The 20,865-nt window shown below is 35.0% G+C and overlaps 2 protein-coding genes and 1 long non-coding RNA gene across 3 annotated transcripts; 1 reads left to right on the top strand and 2 right to left on the bottom strand.

Annotated features, from left to right (window-relative positions):
- Positions 1-533: 533 nt before the first annotated feature.
- On the bottom strand, positions 534-1,953 carry LOC138402532 (uncharacterized). The gene is made up of 3 exons (XR_011236906.1): positions 1,682-1,953; positions 1,404-1,553; positions 534-1,148 (listed from the first exon to the last, which is right to left on the bottom strand). It is a non-coding gene; the product is annotated as an uncharacterized lncRNA (long non-coding RNA).
- A 1,105-nt stretch (positions 1,954-3,058) lies between these two features.
- Positions 3,059-15,119, top strand: LOC117983610 (ethanolaminephosphotransferase 1-like). Its single transcript, XM_034970224.2, has 9 exons — positions 3,059-3,366; positions 4,457-4,525; positions 5,702-5,930; positions 8,402-8,555; positions 10,007-10,115; positions 10,522-10,679; positions 11,873-12,050; positions 12,539-12,715; positions 13,206-15,119. Exons 1-9 carry the CDS (start codon positions 3,310-3,312, stop codon positions 13,266-13,268), a joined length of 1,194 nt encoding a protein of 397 aa, XP_034826115.1. The 5' UTR covers positions 3,059-3,309; the 3' UTR covers positions 13,269-15,119.
- A 2,493-nt stretch (positions 15,120-17,612) lies between these two features.
- LOC117983616 (coiled-coil-helix-coiled-coil-helix domain-containing protein 7) lies at positions 17,613-19,612 on the bottom strand. The gene is made up of 3 exons (XM_034970232.2): positions 19,457-19,612; positions 19,288-19,386; positions 17,613-18,376 (listed from the first exon to the last, which is right to left on the bottom strand). The coding sequence occupies exons 1-3, from the start codon at positions 19,505-19,507 to the stop codon at positions 18,227-18,229; spliced, it is 300 nt and encodes a 99-aa protein (XP_034826123.1). The 5' UTR covers positions 19,508-19,612; the 3' UTR covers positions 17,613-18,226.
- Positions 19,613-20,865: the final 1,253 nt, after the last annotated feature.

Here is a 20,865-nt window from a genome sequence, read left to right as displayed (position 1 = left end):
GTTTAAAGTAATTAAGTTTATAATTGCTACTACTTAGAATACCGCCATCTATGGTCAAGTAGCGGAATTAATTGGACAATTGAATCTAGTGTGACGTGAGTGTGACTATAGCTCGTAAATACGTTCTTCCGCTAAAGCAAAATAAATCTTATTTCTAGAGCGTCAGGGTTTATTTCCAAATCTGTGACGTAGGCTAGTTTTGACTAAACTTAAACGACAAATCAAATGATTTGTTTCTTTGTAGTGCAATATATGACTATCGGTATATTTGTATGAGTTTGGCGACAGCGGTTCCTATAGTAATTTTGGTGAATTGCACTTCCACTGTTCTTTCTGTTCCGTGACTAGTACCTGGGCATTTTTCAAAAAAGTTGTCGGTAGCGTAATAGGAATTCCACATAAATAAAAATTTAGTTTTGCCTTAAAATGTAATTATATTGTAAATATATAGTATAAACTATATAAAAATAGTAAATTTTATTAAAAATAAATGTAATAATTGGAAATATTATCATTTTTAACTTGATACCACCCAATTGAAGTTCCATTACGTCACTGACTTTTTATTGGATTTCCAGGGAAATAAAACAAGTTATACATTAATTATCTTTAATGTCGAAAAATTAACCAAATCAGCCTTCTAAAAATAATTAAAACTAAACATATAACATCAAATTGAACTGAAGTTTTTAACAAAAATGGTCTTTAACGCTACTTTTGGATGTTTTGTACTAAAGAATTTTGTTAAAACACTGACTATTTTCTTATAAATCTTTTAATATTAAATTGTGACAAATAACTAATTATTTAATAACATTTCTAAACATTAAAATATTTATATATCTCTGACTTTATAGACATTTCTCTAAAAATAAACCTTTATCAAAAATGGGACAGTGACGTATAGTGGAATACAAAATCGCGTTTGGGAAACATAAGGCATCATGCATAATTGGTCAAAAAAGACAAAAAAATAGCATTACAAATTAAATATTATTATGTAGCTAATCATCACAGTAATATTATAAAACGAGAAGTTTCGTTTGTTACAACCTGCAGCAAAAACTGCTGAACCGATTGACATCTCTTGATCCCGAATATCCCGCAGGATAGAAATCTTTGCAAGTGAAATAGTGTGGGCTGGCTATCTAAGACGAAGTAAATTAAATAATTATTATAAGATATATTTTATAAAGTTTTTAAATTATAAAATTTAAAGAATATAATATACTGGCTGGTTCATTTGAGTGGGTCAGTAAGGGGAGGTCCTGGAACCGCTGTAGCTATGAGAAAACGTTTTTAGGAGACCATCCGTTATTTTTGAAATAATTAACATCCGCAATATTTTTACAGCGGTTTATATAGCCTAACACACCAGAATACATCATAGGTTAAAAACTTACCTCTATCTTTTTTATGTTGGTTTAAATGATGATGATGATGACAATCCAACTTCCTATGAAAACACCTTTATTGTTCCATTACGTTACTTTTCAATTCCATTCACGCGACTGTGGTTCACGGTAGCGTAATGGCGGTGACGTATACAACCCCTTAAAAATTCAAAATCAATATTATATATTAATAATCAAAGGTTAGACTGATTTAATTTTACTTTCCAAATAAAGAATAACAAATCTCTTTAATAACATACAAACACAAATGCGCAATCAAACCTTACCTATTAAAATCAGTATCGTTGGTGGAACAAATTTTTTGAACCAAGTCGAGGCAACCACTTCTGTTGCGTTTTTCTGGCGACTGCTTTTGTAAAATACAACATGGCGATTACCATAGACTAATAATGTTGCCAGTATTCCGAAAATATTTTGCAAATGGTGCAATTTTCATTCGAAGACCTCGAAAGGCCGGTAGCGTAAGCGGAAATTCCACTAACATCAATTTCACGGGACAGCAAATAAATTGTATTTTTTAAATAAAATTCTATCGTAATGTCTTTGTTTTAGGGCTTTAATTTGAAATTAGTATCGTACTTAACTACCTCAGTGTTCAAATATTCATGAAATATTTTTGGACGGTATAATTTTTGACTCTAAACTTGACAAGGTGTTAGTGGGACATATGTCAGAAGGTACTTCCTCTCTTTTATTTTTTGGTATTTTATGTTTTTAAAACTCTTAAAAATGAATTAACATATTAAATTATAAAAGATTAAATATTAAACAATATTGGTAAGCATAGACAATAGCTTGTTTTTTTCATAAAGTTTGATCAAATTACCATCAAAGTGGCCGGACAACGACTTTTATAATGAGACAACTTTTTTGAAAAACGCCCACCTACACGTTTTCGTAAAACTTGCTTTTATGTAGACCAATGTTACCCGTATCTACTGTTTAAAATGTACACAGTGGAAACATGGTGGAAGCCCTGTGTCAATGTCAAATGTCATATATGACGTCATTCCAATGCGTAGATAGAGTAATAAATGGAGAATGAAGTACCGCGTAACCGCGTATGAGATAGCAATAGCACGACGTAACGATGAATAACACGACAAATTGTTTAGTAGTCAATATTTGTATTAACCGATCAACAATATTTGTATTAAACGTTTTTTATGTGAAAACAAGTAAATAGTTAACTAATGAGAAATACAATTACGCCACGAATTCTCAAATTTTGTTTTGCAACTGAAGTTGCATTCCTTGTATGTATTCGTGAAAAAAACCAGTTACACGATAAGGGTCAAAAAATAGGTTAGCTGCGTGTCTGTTTATCACATTAACTAGTAACTTTATCTGTGCTCTCTTTTTAATGTGAATGAGAAAGCAAACGTTCCTGTATCTATCTTTATTACTCTATCTACGTTCCAATGCGTCAGGTGGAATCCTTGGAATGACAGCTTCAATGTCACGATCGCAATGACCTCTGCTCTGATTGGTTGATGCTCACGCACTATTGGCTACAATCATCAAGGCTACAATGCATTTTTTTAAATTCAGCCAATCACAACAATTGCGATTGTAATAATGAGATCTACTGTCACCTAATGATGACACCTAATGTCATGTCACTCATCTGTCACAGCAGAGTACTTTCAAGTTTCAACTTTGTAATAATTATATGAAGCGTGCATTTTAGAATTTGCAAATAATGCAATTTGGTTGTTACCGAAAAGCTTAAGTTAATTTAATATTTAAATGTCGCTCTAATTAATTGAATTTAAATTTCGTGACCATTGTCCCGTTAATATAGAATAATGTGCTCAAACCCAATATTTGTGTTCAAGAAGTGATTCAAATAATACATGTTAAAATAAAAAATTTAATTCACAAGTACGTAAAAATGTTTAATTATAAGTATCTCAGTCGGGAACATCTCGATGGATTCGACAATTATAAGGTACCCTTTGAAATTCCTATAGTTCTACTATTATAGAGTGTTTTATATAGTAATGCGTTTTTATGAACGTAACCTAAAAAATATCGATCATTTACGCAACATTCTACTGCAGTTTCGTTTAACTTTGTAATGCAACGCCAATTATAGCTCGAATATTGCGTACAGATTTAATTAAGTAATTTGAAGTATAAACAAGAATTCTTTACTATGTAGCAAGCATATCTCACCGACCGATAAACGTCCACTGTGTACGTCTTTTACAGGGATTTCCACCACACTACTGCCTTGTGCAGCTTGTATCCAGTGGCTCCCTGAAACTTGTTTGATATAACTCCACATAGTAGAAGGATCAGGACTTAGTTACTTAAAAAATATGAATTGCCTCATCCTTAATTTCTTCTAGGAAAATGGCCTCTACCTTAGACTGAAAAATCACTTATCATCAAGCTATATAGTTGCAGCGAAGCCCTAATCTGTTAATAAAAAATTTTGGTAGTCAGATGGCTATCAAATAAGCTAGAGCTGTTTGTAAGATAATAATGCCACTTATTAAGTTGTACGCAACCTCCAAACTAAATGAGGTCTAAATTTAATTCTCAGTGTTCCCTACAGAAAAGGAGACCATCACATTTTGACCTGTCAATTTGCTTGGTTAAGAGATTGTTCACAACAGAATCTTCCCTACCCAATTTCTGCTATGGCGGCCAATCTTTACAGATAGTAGCCATCCGCACTGTAGATATTATAGTGCACAAGTGTGAGCAAAACACAGCTGCACTTTGTATTCCTTTAGTCTCATAGTCTGTTGGCAATCTAATATAACCGGAGATAGATCAGCTGCAGGTCTGATGGCTCTATGTTCTTACCAAAGTACAGGGTGAAGCACTGCAGACTTCCTTATTCAGGACTACTATTGAGAATTTCTTAATAGAAACCCAACAGTTATTTTATGGCCCAACCTGGCAATCAAACTGTGGCCATTGTCATGGACAAGATAGTCCAAACAACAGCAGAATTAGCACTAATGCCTGGGTAATACTGGGAACATACTATGATAAAGATTATACTTATTTATGTTAATTTATTTCAGTACATGTCAAAAGATACAAGTCCCCTAAGTGTGTATGTGATGCATCCTTTTTGGAATAAAGTTGTTGAGGTAAGCAGAAACATGCAAAGTATGTTATAAACAACTATGTATGCGGCAGGTTGAAATAGCAATTGGCGAGGGAACACCCCGCACATGTGCACAGCCCCTGCACTAACCCGATGTGGGCGAGCGCGAGTGACTTGCTGGTGTGCCGTGTGTCCCCTCGCCTCATACCCCGATTGCCATCTCGACCTGTTGCGGACTATATCAATTAACAAAAAATATAATAAACAATTTATATCTATCTAGAAACAATATAATAACTTGTGTATTATTTTCTTATCTTTTCTTAAGTAGGTGGTATTTCTTGATTCTTGCATGAAACCTTTCTTAAGCTGGCAACTAATTAAATTAATTGCAAAGTACTATATCTGCTTTTCACTGCACATAGAAGTGCAGTACATATTGTTTTAAGAGTTTCTTTATTTTAAAAGATAAAGCCTGACCTATTTAGTCTAGACTCTAGACAAGTAAATAATGAAAGCATTGAATAAACATATTATATTAGATGTTAAGGTTTGCGGCAGACCTTGAAGCATTGTGATAAGCTTGAATAGGTTATCACATAGCCTCAGCACTGAATACACACTATTTGAAAGTCTGTACAGAGGATATCTATTACCCTATTGTGTTTTATTAAGTAATCTTCTATATATATAAAAGGAAAACTGACTGACTAACTGACTGTCTGACTGATTGACTGATCTATCAACGCACAGCTCAAACCACTGGATGGATTAGATTGAAATGTGGCATGCAGATAGCTATTATGGCATAGATGTCCACTAAGAAAGGATTTTTGAAAATTCAACCCCTATAAGGGGGTAAAATAAGAGTTTGAAATTTATACACCACTAGCTGCCCCGACGAACTTCGTACCACCTAACAGTCGATTCAAATTTGTAAAATTTTTCCCTCCGTAAGAACCATCCCGTTCTTCAAGGAATATTATAAAACAGAAGTAGCGAAATCGGTTCAGCTGTTCTCGAGATTTGCGATCAGCAACACATTTAGCGATTCATTTTTATATATAGAGAAGATAATATATCATAAACCTAATATTATACTTATGTATATCGTGATACACATAATTCATGATATTTTTCAGTGAACTCTGCATAATCTCATGTCATATACCGTATATAAATATTGACAGGTTGTTTTACTAAATCTTAATTTTTTTAGTATGTACCTCGATGGGTGGCGCCAAACGTCCTAACGTTCGTAGGATTTATATTGACTGTGCTCGACTTTTTGCTGCTGTCGTATTACGATTACGACTATTTAGCGGCCAGTGCCACAGTCCACAATGAAACGACGCCGACGACGGAACCACTGAATGGGCACACGGAGATTATACCACAGTCATTGTGGTACATATTAGCCGTCTTCCTGTTTGTGGCGTACACGCTAGGTGAGATTTTTGCGTTCTGTTATTCAGTTAGCGTCTCGAAAAAAACGGTCAAGTGCGAATCGGACTAGCACACAAAGGGTTCCTTTATCCGTAACGTTGTACAAGAAATAATTTAATTTTCATGGCAGCTATATTGAAATTTTTAATATTTGTTGTTATAGCAGCAATTTCTGTGAAAATTTAAACTCTACCTATTACGGTTCACGAGAAACAGCCTGCTGACAGACGACCGGACGAACAGCGGAGACTTAGGAATAGAGTCCCATTGGCAGCCTTCGGGTACGGAACCCCAAAAAGACTTATGACTGTGAACCCACTGCGCGGGTGATTTATCGATTTATTCGGGGGTCCGCAGTGCTGCAATAGCGGCTGTGTGTAGCCGCGCGATTGGTTCGTCAGTCAGTCGTATCGTGTGCAGTATGAAAGAACAGTTTAGTCCGCGACAGGTTGAAATGGTAATCGGGCTATCAAAATCCCGCACACCCGCACGTCACCCGAGCTCGCCCGCACCGGGTTAGCGCGGGAGCTGTGCGGGTAAGAGGGTTACCTCTCCGATTGCCATCTCGACATGATGCGCAGACAAATTCTCTCCATTCTATGGAATAGCAGATCGAACTCCTTAAAGAAAATGAAAACGCGGTCCGAAGCTTTTCATGGACGCACGCGGCACGACGTATAGTCTATGCAGACCCTAGCGTGTAGAATTACATTACATACAAATTAGGAATATTACAAATTGTTTTTTAATTTATTTTTTCCCTGGCTTAAGTAAATCACATATTAGGGCCGATTCTCTAGTACACAATCTCTAAACTAAACTAAATTAACAGGTCTAAATCTAGTGCTTTCCTTTTCCGCAAGCAACATTATGAAAGGGATAGCAATAGATTTAGACGTGATATTTTAGTTTAGTTTAGAGATTGTGTACAAAGGAATAAGCCACATTGTTTAGTGATTAGTAATCAATTAAGTCAGGAAATACTAATCACTAATAACGGAAAATTAAAATTTTGTATTCATGTAAAACATTCTTCGAGTAAGGTAATTAGATTTCTGAGCATAAATACCACAGATACGAGAGATTACATCAGCTGTTCCCCTCCATCGTATGGTTAGTACTTACGAAAAAATAATCAACGTGTTAGATAGAAATACGTAGGGGATTTAACTACAGATAACCCTACGTATTTCAATTCACACTCAACAATAATTTTTAGGGTTCCGTACCTCAAAAGCTACAACGGAACCACTTCGTTGTTTGTCTGTCTGTACGTCTGTCGTGTCTGTCAAGAAACCTATAGGGTACTTCCCGTTGACCTATAATCATGAAATTTGGCAGGTAGGTAGGTCTTATGGTACATGTAGGGGAAAAAGCTGGAAATCGTGAATATGTGGATACAACACAAGAAAAAAAATTAAAACGTGTTCATGAACACATAATTAGTATTTTCAAAGTAAGATTAATATACCAAGTGATGGAGTATCATATTATGAAAGGGCTTTACCTGTACGTTCTAAAACAGATTTTTATATTTTGTTTTTATGCATAATAGTTTTTGATTGGTCGTGCAAAATGTCGGAAAAATACGATTTTAGTACGGAACCCTCGGTGCGCGAGTCTGACTCGCACTTAGTCGGCTTTTTTTTTAATGATAAGTTAGTTTGATCCGGGCGCGGTACCTAGGGGAGACTTACTGCCGGTTCCTGCCGAAATTTTATTACGAATTTAAAATTATTTAGAAATTTCCTTGAAGTGTAGGTAATCACTATCATAAAAAGTTGGTAAAATGAAAGCAAGCTAATCAGGAATCGACGTACTCAGTACCTATAAGACCTCAGCGATTACCACTTTGCCAAGAAAGTAGTTATGAATATGTCTAATAATAGCTAATTATTATAGAAACTTTAACAGTTTCTAGAGGATGGCGAACTGTGTATTTTAAATGTATATTGAAATTTACGTGATCAATGAATTTAAAAAAAAACTAGATGATGTCCGCGACTTCGTCCGCTGAATGATCTATACTGAATATTATAAAGCGGTAAAGTTTGTAAGTTTGTTTGTAGGGGGTAATCTTTGGAACTATTGAACCGATTTTTAAGATTCTTTCATCAGTAGGAAGCTACATTATTCCTGAGTAACATAGGCTATATTATATTTTAACATAGGCTATATTAAATAATTAGAGATCCCTACGAAAATTGTAAAAAGCTACCCGTGCGGTGCCGGGGCAGGTCGCTAGTCAAGAATAAGTTTAAAAATCCCATGGAAACTAATTTTTCGGGATAAAAAGAAGCCTATGTTCGTCCCCGGAATGTAAGCTAACTCTGTACCAAAAATTCGTCAAAATCGGTTAAACAGATGGGCCGTGAAAACTTAGCAGACAGACAGACACACTTTCGCATTTATAATATTAGTAATTAGTATGGATGGATTAGAATGGATATGGATGAGATTATGTAATTTTCAGATGGTATCGACGGCAAGCAAGCGCGGCGTACTCAAACTTCAGGACCCTTAGGAGAATTATTTGACCATGGCCTCGATTCTTACTCGGTATTCTTCATACCTGCTTGTCTTTACTCAATTTATGGCCGAAAAGATTTCTCCATATCACCATTACGGTGAGTATTTTACTCTCATTGTGAAGCCTTAAATGTTAATTTAGCAACTTAGTAAATACAGTATTTTACACCAAGCGAGAAAAAATCTAAAAATGTATAAACAAGATTGTATTAGCAATTTAGCAATAAGCAATCGAAAAATGTTAATTTCAGTTTATAAAATTATGTAATGAACTTTTAATATTATAATTTATTTTAAAGATTTCACTTTTTTAATCTGTTCTACAAATATCCAAAACGCATGATCCCGTAGCCGCCATGTTAATTCCGACTGTGACGTCCCATGGATTGTAATTGTAATGTAAACTAAGAAAACGTCGTTGCTTACCAATCCGTGTGACGTCATGACATTACATGAATCCAAAAAGATGGCGAGTAGCGTTTTCGCGGCGAAATTTGAAATGCATTTTTATTGCACTTTTGTAAATTTTATGGTAGTTTATTATCACTCAAATAAAAATGTGTTGTATGTGTGTCTTTTTCGGCATGTACGATGTAGATATCATACACAATTTCAACTTGATATAGTTTCTTACTGGTTCTTCTCTGTAGGAAGGGCACTACAAACTAGTGGAAGATCCGCTAATCGATTCGAAAGCACTTGTAAAAACTTATTTGAATTACAAAAAAACTATTCTATATTTTGCCGTGCTGTTATCATTGAGCTTTGTTTCGGTTGAGGCCTTTATATCTTTACTAGCGACCCGCCCTGGCTTCGCAGGGTTTGCTTATTACAATTTTCGTTGGGCACTCTAATTTTTTTGAAAATAGAATATAGCCTAATATGTCACTCAAGAATAACGTAGCTTTCTACTGGTGAAATAATTTTCAAAATCGGTTCAGTAGTTCCAGAGATTACCTCCTACAAACAAACTTACAAACTTTATCTCTTAATAATATTAGTATAGATGTACCAGTTCTACTCATATAATGAGAATTTAATATTTCTTATCTTTCTCTCCACTCTTTGAATAGGTATAAATATAAATCTTCTCTTAAGGAATGGCTTCTGAAACAAACTTACTCGGATACTGAAAGACTTCTGGATATTCTAGTGTAACCCCAATTGTACACAAACATAATATAGCAAAGATACTCACATATGCACACTTACACATGCTCACTCACTTTCACCCCCACACACACGCATTTACGCCCACACAAACACAGATAACATGGACTTCCACACACATATTATTTTCTTTAGCTCTTTAGTTTAGTTAGTATGTTAGTTAATATGTAGTTAGCTTTGTATTCACCGAGCTGGAGGCCCTGTTTTCCGAGACACAGTTTCTACTAGTTCGGAATACAGGTGCACAGTATTGTTTTGGTAAGAATTTTATAATAACTAGTTTTAAGGTCTCAATACTAACAAAAATATGAATTGTATTTGGTGGAAATAAATGATTTTATTTATTTTTATTTATTTATTTTATTTTTATTCTTTACAGAATGTATTACATAATGTGGAATCTTCTACTCAACTTTTACTTGAGTCATTGGGAGAAATACAACACTGGCGTATTATTTCTGCCCTGGGGATACGACTTTAGTATGTGGGTAAGTGCTAGATAACGCTTTGTCTGTAAATGGTATGTAGGTAGGTCTTATAGCGCACGTAAAGGAATTAATCCGAAATCTTGAATTTGTGGTTACATCACAAAAAAAATTAAAATGTGTTCACAACAAATTTAATTTACCAAATCACATAAAGATGGCGCTGTTGTCATTTACTTGCAAGTGTTGCGCATAAAAATGTTAAAATATCTTATACGACAGTACGGACTACGGAACCCTTCGTCTGCGAGTCCGACTCGCACTTGGCCGGTTTTTCTCTAAGATGTAACCACCAAACATAAGAAAGGATATTGAAAAAGTTTCAATTTTTAAAACAAAAATCCACGCGGATGAAGTTGCCGGCATTAGCTAGTAAATAAATAATTGTACAAATAAAATCTCTTTACAGACATCAACATTCGTGTTTCTATGGACGGGCGTGAAAGGCACCAGTTTCTATAAGCGCTACATATTTGGCAGCTACACTCTCGCCAATGCCTTCGAATGGCTCATATATGCTACAGGAGTGTTTACTAATCTACCAGTCGCTCTCTACAATACTTACCTGTAAGTACAAATCATTGTATCAAATGAATTTATACTAGGTAATAATAATAGATACGCAAGACCCGGCGTCGTAGGCCTAAACCAAACTACAAGCTGGTGGCCTTTATTGCAATAATGTAAAGCCTCTCCGTGAATCGCTGGCAATCGGAGTATGAGGCGGGGGACGCCCCACACACCCGCACTCGCCCGCACCGGGTTAGGGCTGTACGGGTGTGCGGAGCATTCCCTCCCCGATTGCCATCTCGACCTGTAGCGTACAGTACGCGTATGGGTATGTATAGTACGCGGCGTACTATACATACCCATGACATAAAAGAGCCACCACATAGAGACTTGACAATATAGCAAGTGCTCAGAGCGTGAGAGAGATGGTGACGCTGTGAAGACAAAATGTATGGCGCTCTACTTATAAAATGAAATAAATAAGCGCCCGCTGCGCTTTAGTTCCATACAGCGCCATACATTTTGTTTTCACATCGTTCTGTGACGTCCCAAGTCATCAAGTCCTTTAGTTCATGTTGCGTTGCCCGTGCAATTTTATAGAAACTGATACCGGCCACATTGTAGCTGGCTGAAACTAGGTGCAACCGCACTTAACTTTTCAGCCCTAATTTTATGTCAAAAGATAAACTGACATAATCAACATAAATAGCTTAAACCGCTAGGAAAAACTTGAGATTCTGCATGTAGCTTTGCTTTTCACTTTTCTCTGCAATGTATACTTATTACTTACCCCTACAAAGAATTTTTAGAAATTCCACCCGAATCAAACCAGTTAATACAGGCTGTAACCAGAACGCTTGCAAAAACGAAGACAGGTGATAGTACCTACTGATGATCACTGATATGATACCGCAAAAAAACGCGAAAAAAATACGAAAGAAAATAAAAAACTTTTGTAAAATTTCACGATATATTGCAAATAAAACAGCTGACTGACGCTATAGGTCAAGGAACGTTCCGAAAGTAGGCCACTCTGGGCTTTGAGTCAATGCCGCGTTGTAGGCGGGGCATTGACCCGCGTTTTGCACGCTACACATTGCTGGTTTCAAAAATACTAAAACTACAAAATGAGGCAAATGGTTATTGGTATTGGGTTGTGTTTAGGTAGTATAACAAAATCGCTAAGTTTTTGCTAGCGTTCTGGTTACATCCTGTATACACATTATTATATTATTTTTCTCGTATTGCAGGTCATACAAACTGCGTGCGGGCAAAATGCGTTCAACTACGGAAGCTCTACGGCCGTTATGGTCGTTATTGAGTATGTTCGTGGTATGCTCTATTTGGGTTCACAAATCCGAACGGTTGCCGGACTGTGACCCGCGCGCGCTTTTCCTTTTAATTGGGACGCTCTTTAGTAATGTAGCGGTAAGTTACAGTATTTGAATATGTATTACATTATCATCCACAATGATTCTTTTGAATGAATGAAACTGAGTCGATTGGCATTAAAAAATAGTCAATTTCATTGATTTTTATGGACAACTCACGCTTGACCAAAAATTTGACTATGCCAAAATTATTTTCACAAAAAAAGAGCTAAAGGTTCCTAAGACAGTTTCCCTGTGTCTCCTATGGTTTTGGATTTCCCCATACTGTTCTAGTTAAAATAAAAATATTCTGTATATGATATTGTAAATGCGAAAGTCTGAAAGAAAAATGTCTGTTTGTCTGCTACGTTTTCACGGCCGATCTGGTAAATAGATTTTGACAAAACTAAGTACAGATTTAGCTTACATCCCAGGGACGGATATAGGCTACTATTTGTTCTGATAATCAAAGAGTTCCCACTGCATTTTTAAAGATGAATAAAGTCGCAGGCATCAGCTATTATCGCATATTATATCCTTGTCCAGTGTCGCCTCATCGTAAGCCAAATGAGCAACCAGCGATGCGAGTTGGTCAACTGGTTGCTGTGGCCACTGTCAATGGCCACCATGCTTTCCCTCGCACTACCACAGTATGAGCTGACGGTGTTCTACGCGATGACCAGCTTAAGTGTCCTCGCGCACATACACTATGGAACCTGCGTGGTAAGACTTTTTATCCATACTAGCCATATGAATATTGTAAGTGTGAAAGTGTGTCTGCTACGTTTTCGCAGCATAAGGTCTTCGCACATTACACAGACTATATGCCGCTGACTCGACTCAAAGTTAGGCCCAGTCTCCACCTAAGCGGAGCGGAGAGACGTGTGCGGTCGGCCAATCTGATTTTTAAAAAAATCACGTGATAATTTATTCACATCATTTGTTATGAATCAGATTGGTTGACTGAACACATCTCCTCTCTTCCTCCGCTTAGGTGGAGACCGGGCCTAAAGCTTGGAAATGAGCTTTATATAGTTTTCCTTGCGGTGGAATTTTCAATATTTAATTGAAAGAAGTCTGAAGAAGAAGACGACCACGCGTAGACCACGGTCGTACATACACAATAATACATTATTGTAAGAAATTAGTAAAAATTTAGTGTAGTTCTTTTTTTATGTTTATACCATTTCAAATTTATTTTTTTACTTCACAGGTTAGACAAATGTGCGATCACTTCAGAATAAGCTGTTTCCACATCAAACAACGAGCGGATTGACTTTTAGACGACAATGCGTGCTGAATACAATAACACACTCAATGCCATTATCACAATTCAATAGTTTTTCATTGCAAATTAAACTTTATGTCAACGCCATAAAAACCAGTTACTTCATTGAATCATTATTGCTTAAAAATATTCTTAATATCTACTAAAAAAAGCATACTACTTCTACTTTCTTAGAACAATATAGTTCTTATGCAGAAATACATAAGATTATTGAGCAATGAAAATCAACCATGGCATAAAACATAATTCGTGCTGAAACATATACACACATACTATAAGATACCTATCAGTATAAAAATTACATGAATAGCGTGAGACTGATTGTAAAAATTTTGGGATGGTTACTAGTAAGAAAAATGTTAGGTGTTACCACGAATTTAAAAGGCTGGCAGAAATCACAGCTAGAAATTACACAAAGCAAATTTTGTTTTTCCTTTAAATTTTGATTATCATAAAATAATTTTCCTAATAAAACAAAAATTATATTGTTTTGTTCTATTCGAAAACAAACAAAATACATTACATTGACAGTAATTCTTTTCTGCACATAAAATTATTATCAGTCTTTTATATTAATATTTTTTTTTATTTATATAAGCTAACACCACCGTTCGTTTTATCTGTTGATTGTTATTATTTAATCATCTTGTTTTATCAGCACTGATGTTTTTTGATGTTATGTTTTTATAATACTGTGTATGAAATGTCAATTTTGCTAATTCTGATGTACACAATCTCTAAACTACATTGACAAATCTGAATATATTGTTAAACATTTGATAATAACTGCCTACGGAAAAGGATAACATTCGATTAAGGGATGATTTATGCCAACACGTGGCGGGCACCAGCCGTGCCACGTACGAAGCGCGGACGAGGCACGGATTCAATATACATCACGAACATTTTATATGAAGCAGTTGCTTCACCGTGACGTGGACGTGCACGGACGCCACATGGTCGATTCATCCCTTAGGCCTGTCAGTTTAGTTTAGAGGCTGTGTATGCTGGCTGGCTGTGTACTCGTACAACAGAATTAGCCACATTGTGAATTATTAAATCCTTTCTCTGTAATGTTACATTATTTGGTGTACACACACTTCTAATTTAAACGCTTAAAGCACGTATTGTCTATGGATAACTATAAATATAGATACTATAAAAGAAGGTATTTAAGTACCTATGCGTTTTATTTTATATTGATTACAATTTAAGGATATCCTTATTAGATGCACTATATTATACCAAAATCGAAAGAAATCATTATTATTTCCATATTATGAATTTTACAAAATGCTAATTGTTGTGATAATATTCATCATAAGACCATGGACAAATCTTGCAGGACATTGATGGCGTAATTCTTCGTATTCGTTCCATTTTACATGTTGAACTATCAGGATACCGCTGAAAAAAAATTGGCGCGCAAAATTCTACTCGCGATTTTTCGCTAGATTTGTCCCAGACCTTAAGATATAAAGAATATTTTATGCTAATAACGATATACACAAAACCTGAATAAAGCTGATCTCCCATCTAGTCGCACGTCCAGTATGCAAGGCATTTTGATATTTTCAGTTAAATTAATATAGTTTATTGTACGTATGAGCGATCAGCTTTAAACCGGTGAAATTATTAAGGAATGAAAATAAATATTTATTCTTGTATTTTAGTACATAATATCGTAATATTTTAAGAGATTTTTGTAATAGGATTGTCATTTGACGATAAAAATGGATCGCACACGAGTCTAGCCGCGAGCGGTCAGAAGCAACGCATTTAATGAAAATGTGTGGTAATGATATATAAAAATTGTATGAAAGGTGAAACCCTACAAGAGTCCTATGTCCAGCAGTAGGACATCTATCGCTTGATAATGATGAGGATGTCATCCATATATTTCCATTACCAAAAATTGGACCACGTGCGGCTCGATGTTCTTTAATAAACAAGGGAATATAAAATGATTAGAATAGAATCTGAAATATTTCTTGACAGGATGTTATTTATTAATCGATTATGATTATAGACAGGAAATAAATCACAAAAGTCCGACTCAACTAGAAGTGACAAAGATGAGTCATTTATATTTTGCTTATTTCTATACCTACCTACTAATATATTTTACTTTTATATTCACTAAACCTAGAATTATTAATAACTATATTAATGATGTTGAATGTTAGACAACTTTTTTTTTACAACAATTTTTTTTTTTTTAAATTTTAGCTACTTTATATTGGCAGTATTTTCTAATTTATAAACATATTATAGACAAAATATATTTCTTATTCTTATTCGTTTTGTTGTACATTTTGTTTGTTAGTATTTAGTTTTTATTAATCATAGTATTGTAAGGAAAAAAATTGTAAATAAGTTATGGAAACCTATCATACATAGCAGGTATATTTTTTACAAAGTGAAAAATAAAACTATCGATTAGTTCTTTGAGATTTTTATCAAGATTAATTTTTTGTATAAATAATAATTTTACTGAAAATCAGTATTATTAGTAAGAACTATTAGTGGGTATCTACATGAGTTCAACCAAATCAATTATGTTTTATGTTATACATAAGTAAAAGGAGGCATTTTTATTTACCTTGTACTATAGGGTATATAATTTACCTTCTAAAAATAGCCTATTGATTATATACTTATATTTTAATTTTTAACTAAGAAATCCTGTTACTAGTTGTGAAAATCATAATGAAACCAGTGTTAAAAGAATTTCATGAACAATTATGATAGGAGAAGAAATGGAATTCTGTACATAACTAATTAAAAATAATTAACTTTTTAATGTTAGATATTTAACAAAACTAGGCGTTAAATGGGTGGACTTTTTAAATTGGTTTAAAAACTTTTTCTGACAATTCAGTTGTCTCTAGAAGAGGACAGTATGGGATACTCGAGCTCTACTTGCGTGGCTATCGGTTATGGTGATATCAGATGGTTCATTTTTGTTCGTTTCTATCTCCATTCGGCATCCTTCACTATAAATGAAACGTCTGAATACAAAATAAATCAAAAGTGACATACCAAATGAGACGTTTACTCTTTCAAATGAACCATCTGATTCTGATGTCTATTAGCTTTACACTATAAAAATAACAGAATAAGAGCGACAAAACGTATAGTACGCGACAGGTCGAGATGGCTATCGGGTGAGGACGACCTGCACATCCGCCGCGCTAACCCGGTGAGGGCGATCGCGGGTGAAGTGCTCTGATACCCCGATTGCCATCTCGACCTGTTACGTACTATACAGTAGCCGGCAGAAAATATTGTACATCGACCTTTAGAAAGGGATGTACAATATTTCCTGTCGGGTACTGTATGTTGCTCTATGGAAAGATTTCTGAAGTTGGCTGCGATGACTTGGTGTAATTTACAGGTGCCGCCAAACTTTTAGATCGCTCTGAAATTGCAACTGGGGCGTGTTTGCGCCTCTACGATAAGCACTAAGCGCAATAACTCTGCCCTGGAACGAATACGCGGTACGCGTGAGTGTGACTGTAAGCCGTTAGTTTGGCGTCACATAATATTACACGACGATGACGCATCGTGCGCCATGTTTGCCCTGAAGAAATATTAGATATTTTAATATTTTTATAAAGAGTGTGGCAAGTTCAAACTCCTTACTTAAATCGTATATATTATGATTTGTTATAGTGCAGTTTCACACATACTTTAAGTTGGTAAAATTAATAAGTAGTGCATCTTACTTTCTACTTCAATAAGAAAATATTAGTTAGAGATACATACTTGAAATTGTAATGGACTACTACGTCCAGAGTCAAACTCCAGTTTTTACAATTAAAATTGAACCCATCCCTTTCTTATTGGAGTAGAAAGAAGTAAATGCAGCGAAAAAGATTTGTTTTTCTTTTAGTTACATCCAAATCTGTGCCATTGTAAAATCCTTCTAACGTCTAGTAACTAATTGGTTGTATGTTGGAACATGTTCTTCCCAATTTGCCTTGATTATGATTGTGATAGCTTAGTAATACTCTTAGCTAGATAATCGCTTTTACACAGACTGACATGTCATCGCTTATCGCTGAACACTACCATGTGACAATATAATATTAAGAAAGAAATTAGTTGTTTTATTAGTTTTGAATACTATCTCCATTTTTGTTCAACAGTGACTAGATATAGATAGGCTTTTGTTTCAATTAAAACGAGATAGATTTATGCAAGCGAAATAACGCTCTCTAGTTTTAACAATGTCTTAAGTCTGAGCGAAGTCAAAGAACAATGTATAGATCTCAGCCTAAGAGAAAATTTTGAATTTTGGGAGGGTTGAAGAGAGTAAACTAGCCAATATAATATATATATTAATTGTAATTTATTGTGCATAAAACCACCAAGTCTATTTACATTATTGTATAAATAATAAATAGGTATCACAGTATAAAACTTACATTTCAATAAAGTGGTAATTTAAATTCATACAACTTCAGCCTTTAGTAAAATGCAATCAATAAATTAAATTAAATATTAGTTACATAATACAATAAATGGCTAATTCTGTTGTATACAAACTCAAAAATATACCTACCTTCCATAATACTCCCTATGGAGTAAAACTGAATTACACACAATTTGTATCTTTTAAATATAACGCTAATACACCACTTAATATTCTATTAATCTTAAAACATGTACCTTTACAAAGAGATAGTGGTTTTGAGTGACAGAGACAGCACTCCACAATGCTGAAATCTCATTCTACAGGTACATTATTTTCTGCTGTGTACTGAACTAATGCTGTAACAATGATTTTTGAATAGCAGCTGCAAAATTAATTGAAATGGTTGAATCTGATAGGTGGATTGTAGCACACCTAAAAACTGCCTCCAATGGCTATAATCTCAGAACCACCAACTTGAGCAGTATTGTTAGCTGACCAACGATATGTATAATGTAATTATTATTTATTAATTAAGCTTTCCTTCCATCTTCTGAACATATTCTGCTTTTATTCCTCCCATTTTCTGAACATATTCTGCTTTTATTTTCTCCCTGTCCTCAACATCAGGTAAATATGGCACTATACCTCTGGCTCTTCTGTCTTTTGACACTTTACCCTGAAATTAAAATATTTTTTCACTTCTCATGCAGATAAAGCTTGTGAGAGGACTAAAACTGCTTTTTATGCTCTAGTGCATGAAGTAGAGTGAAAGTGAAGTGTGTAAAGTAACCAAGAATCTATGAGGCCAGAAAAAAATTGTAAGTATGTAATTTGAATTTCTATAGTGCCAGTAACATTTTCCATAATAAATTCACTTAAAGTGAGGTTATATAGGTCTCCCGACCTGAGAGCTATACACTCTCATTACAAAATTTTAGAACTTCACTTTAATTAATTTCAACTAAATAGACATATGCGGTACTTATTATCATAATATTATTGTTTCATTTCCTCACAATCAATGTCAAAAGCAGAGTGTATAATTCGGTCATAAAACCCATTTTATTCTCTTGTACAAACAATCCACTATTTCCACTGTCTCAACCATATAAGAGCTCTGTTTAATATACATATTTGATATAAAAGACTCTTGAAGAAAAGAAACTTAGTGCAACTCCCTTAGTGAATTTAGTGATGAAGAGTGAAGTTAATGGATAGAGATCCATTAATCACATGTTGTCTTGGATGTGGTAAGCTCTCAGATCCTGCCCCGTACATCTCAATTAAGAATATGGGATTTCAACTTTTAGTCTCAGTCTTACACTATTGTATTGTAATTTATTACTATATACACTATTGTATTGTATTGTAAGCTTAACATGCTCTTAGAGGTCCTAAGGAAGTAAAAAGGTTCACTCAGGTCAAAAGTGTTCACAAGTGATCTGCATTCTGCTGTCACTACATACAAGGCCACAAACCCCTCATATAATATCGGCTATGAAACTGAGGGAGGCTTATAAATATTATGCAATGGTTGCCTTCGCAGAGCACACTTTATGGTAATGCAAAAACGAATAAATGGCTTACCCAGAATTTCTTACAGGTGTTATAGTTATCAAAATAAGGTTCACACTTTTCGTGATCAAATCCGTTTTTATTAAGGCACTGATACGACTTTTCTTGCTCCTGAAAGTTAAAAATAAAGTTTATTGGTTATATAACTCATTCAGTAAAACTAGTTAAAAACTGAAAATACCTTTAAACATGGGTTTAAGCGCTCCGCATCTGTATTTTTTAATTGTTTCATTTTTACTTTTAAGATTTTTGTTTTTCTAATAAATTTAACATTTTGAATCTTCTTTTTTTTATTTATTTTACGGCCCTGGATGTTTTAATCTTTATGCCGGCGCTACACATTGGATATGATTTTGTTCCAAGCTTGGCTACGAATTGAATGGCCAGTTATTGAACCCAATGCGGCCACATAATTGCTGCCTGCAACACATTTTTGAAAACACACTAGCCAAGAGCATTGCAAAGTTGGACCGTTGAATATTCGAGCAGATGCAAATTATTCTTTACGAACAGCAGTCATGAATGGAAAACTATTAGCTCTGACTATACTTACGCCCACCCATTGAGCACATATTATTATTATATTTTAAATCAAGTTCAGCCTGCAGTTAGGAAAAATAAACCAAGGAAAAGGCTATTCTGGATGATAAAATGCACGCTGATCGAATAAAGTAAGTCTAATTCACATCCGAACACTCATAATATGTAGAATTCATGTCGCACGTCCAACGCGCACTAAGCCAGACTCCAGAGTGCCTACTGACTGAGACTGATGCACACAATGTGTGGATCGAGAAGCGACGTTGGACCCAAGTTGCGCGCCCGCCTACCCCCTTCACTCCCCTCCCCTTTGAACGTATACAAAAACCAACACATGGCAGGTTGACATTGGCTATTGGACGCAATGTTCAGTTTGTGTCCAAGCCCGATCTACACATTGGTGTATTGGCAAATCCATAGTTAACTTGTAGCCAATATATCCAATGTGTGGCGCCGGCATTATAATGACGGATGACCACCAAAGAGTATATAATCACTACGTCTTATAATTGTTTTTAACTGCCTTTACGGCTCTGAATTCTAGCTTTTATGAGCCTAAAGCGGTTTCGGGACGGTTAAATGGCTTGACGTTAAGCAAGTAGAATATAGATTTGTTTTGCTTGATCAAGCCGCTTGATGTGCCCTTCAAGCAGCTTAATCAAGCAAACGCTACTTTTCTCATACATCGAACGCTGCCCGAACGTCGCGTCAAGCAAAAATATAAAATCGCAACAATCACGCGTCAAGCACGTAAATGCTTGATTCAAGGAGGATCAAGCAAATTTTGTCAACAGTCAAAATGCTTGACTCAAGCAAAAATTAACGTACTTGACGTCAAGCCGCTTGACCGCCACGAGCATAGAGTAGGATGTTGTTGGTAAAATAGGTAAAATTCACGTAAAATTATTTTATGTTGGTTTTGAGGTGTAGGTATGCGTTATAAGGAACTATTTGTTTTCTAAGAGCATTTTGTAATAGATGTTTAAGTTTCAAACTTTCAACCAATAAAAGCCCAGCTTTTGCCAGCAACACTAGTGTGATTGGTTAAAT

This window comes from Maniola hyperantus, chromosome 7 (genome assembly GCF_902806685.2).
Source record: "Maniola hyperantus chromosome 7, iAphHyp1.2, whole genome shotgun sequence".
NCBI classification, from domain to species: Eukaryota; Metazoa; Arthropoda; class Insecta; order Lepidoptera; family Nymphalidae; genus Maniola; species Maniola hyperantus.
Note: the sequence above shows the minus strand (reverse complement) of the source record. Positions and strands in the feature narration are given on the sequence as shown.

What these genes read in the sequence shown, in the direction of transcription:
- LOC117983610 (XM_034970224.2), top strand. Translation starts at nt 3,310, where the DNA reads ATGTTTAATTATAAGTATCTCAGTCGGGAACATCTCGATGGATTCGAC. An exon ending in TTCTCCATATCACCATTACG is followed by an intron (nt 8,556 to 10,006) that starts GTGAGTATTTTA and finishes TATTCTTTACAG; the next exon opens with AATGTATTACATAATGTGGA. An exon ending in TACACTATGGAACCTGCGTG is followed by an intron (nt 12,716 to 13,205) that starts GTAAGACTTTTT and finishes TTTACTTCACAG; the next exon opens with GTTAGACAAATGTGCGATCA.
- LOC117983616 (XM_034970232.2), bottom strand. Translation starts at nt 19,507, where the DNA reads ATGAAACAATTAAAAAATACAGATGCGGAGCGCTTAAACCCATGTTTA. An exon ending in GCTTAAACCCATGTTTAAAG is followed by an intron (nt 19,387 to 19,456) that starts GTATTTTCAGTT and finishes TTTAACTTTCAG; the next exon opens with GAGCAAGAAAAGTCGTATCA. An exon ending in ACACCTGTAAGAAATTCTGG is followed by an intron (nt 18,377 to 19,287) that starts GTAAGCCATTTA and finishes TTTTAATTTCAG; the next exon opens with GGTAAAGTGTCAAAAGACAG.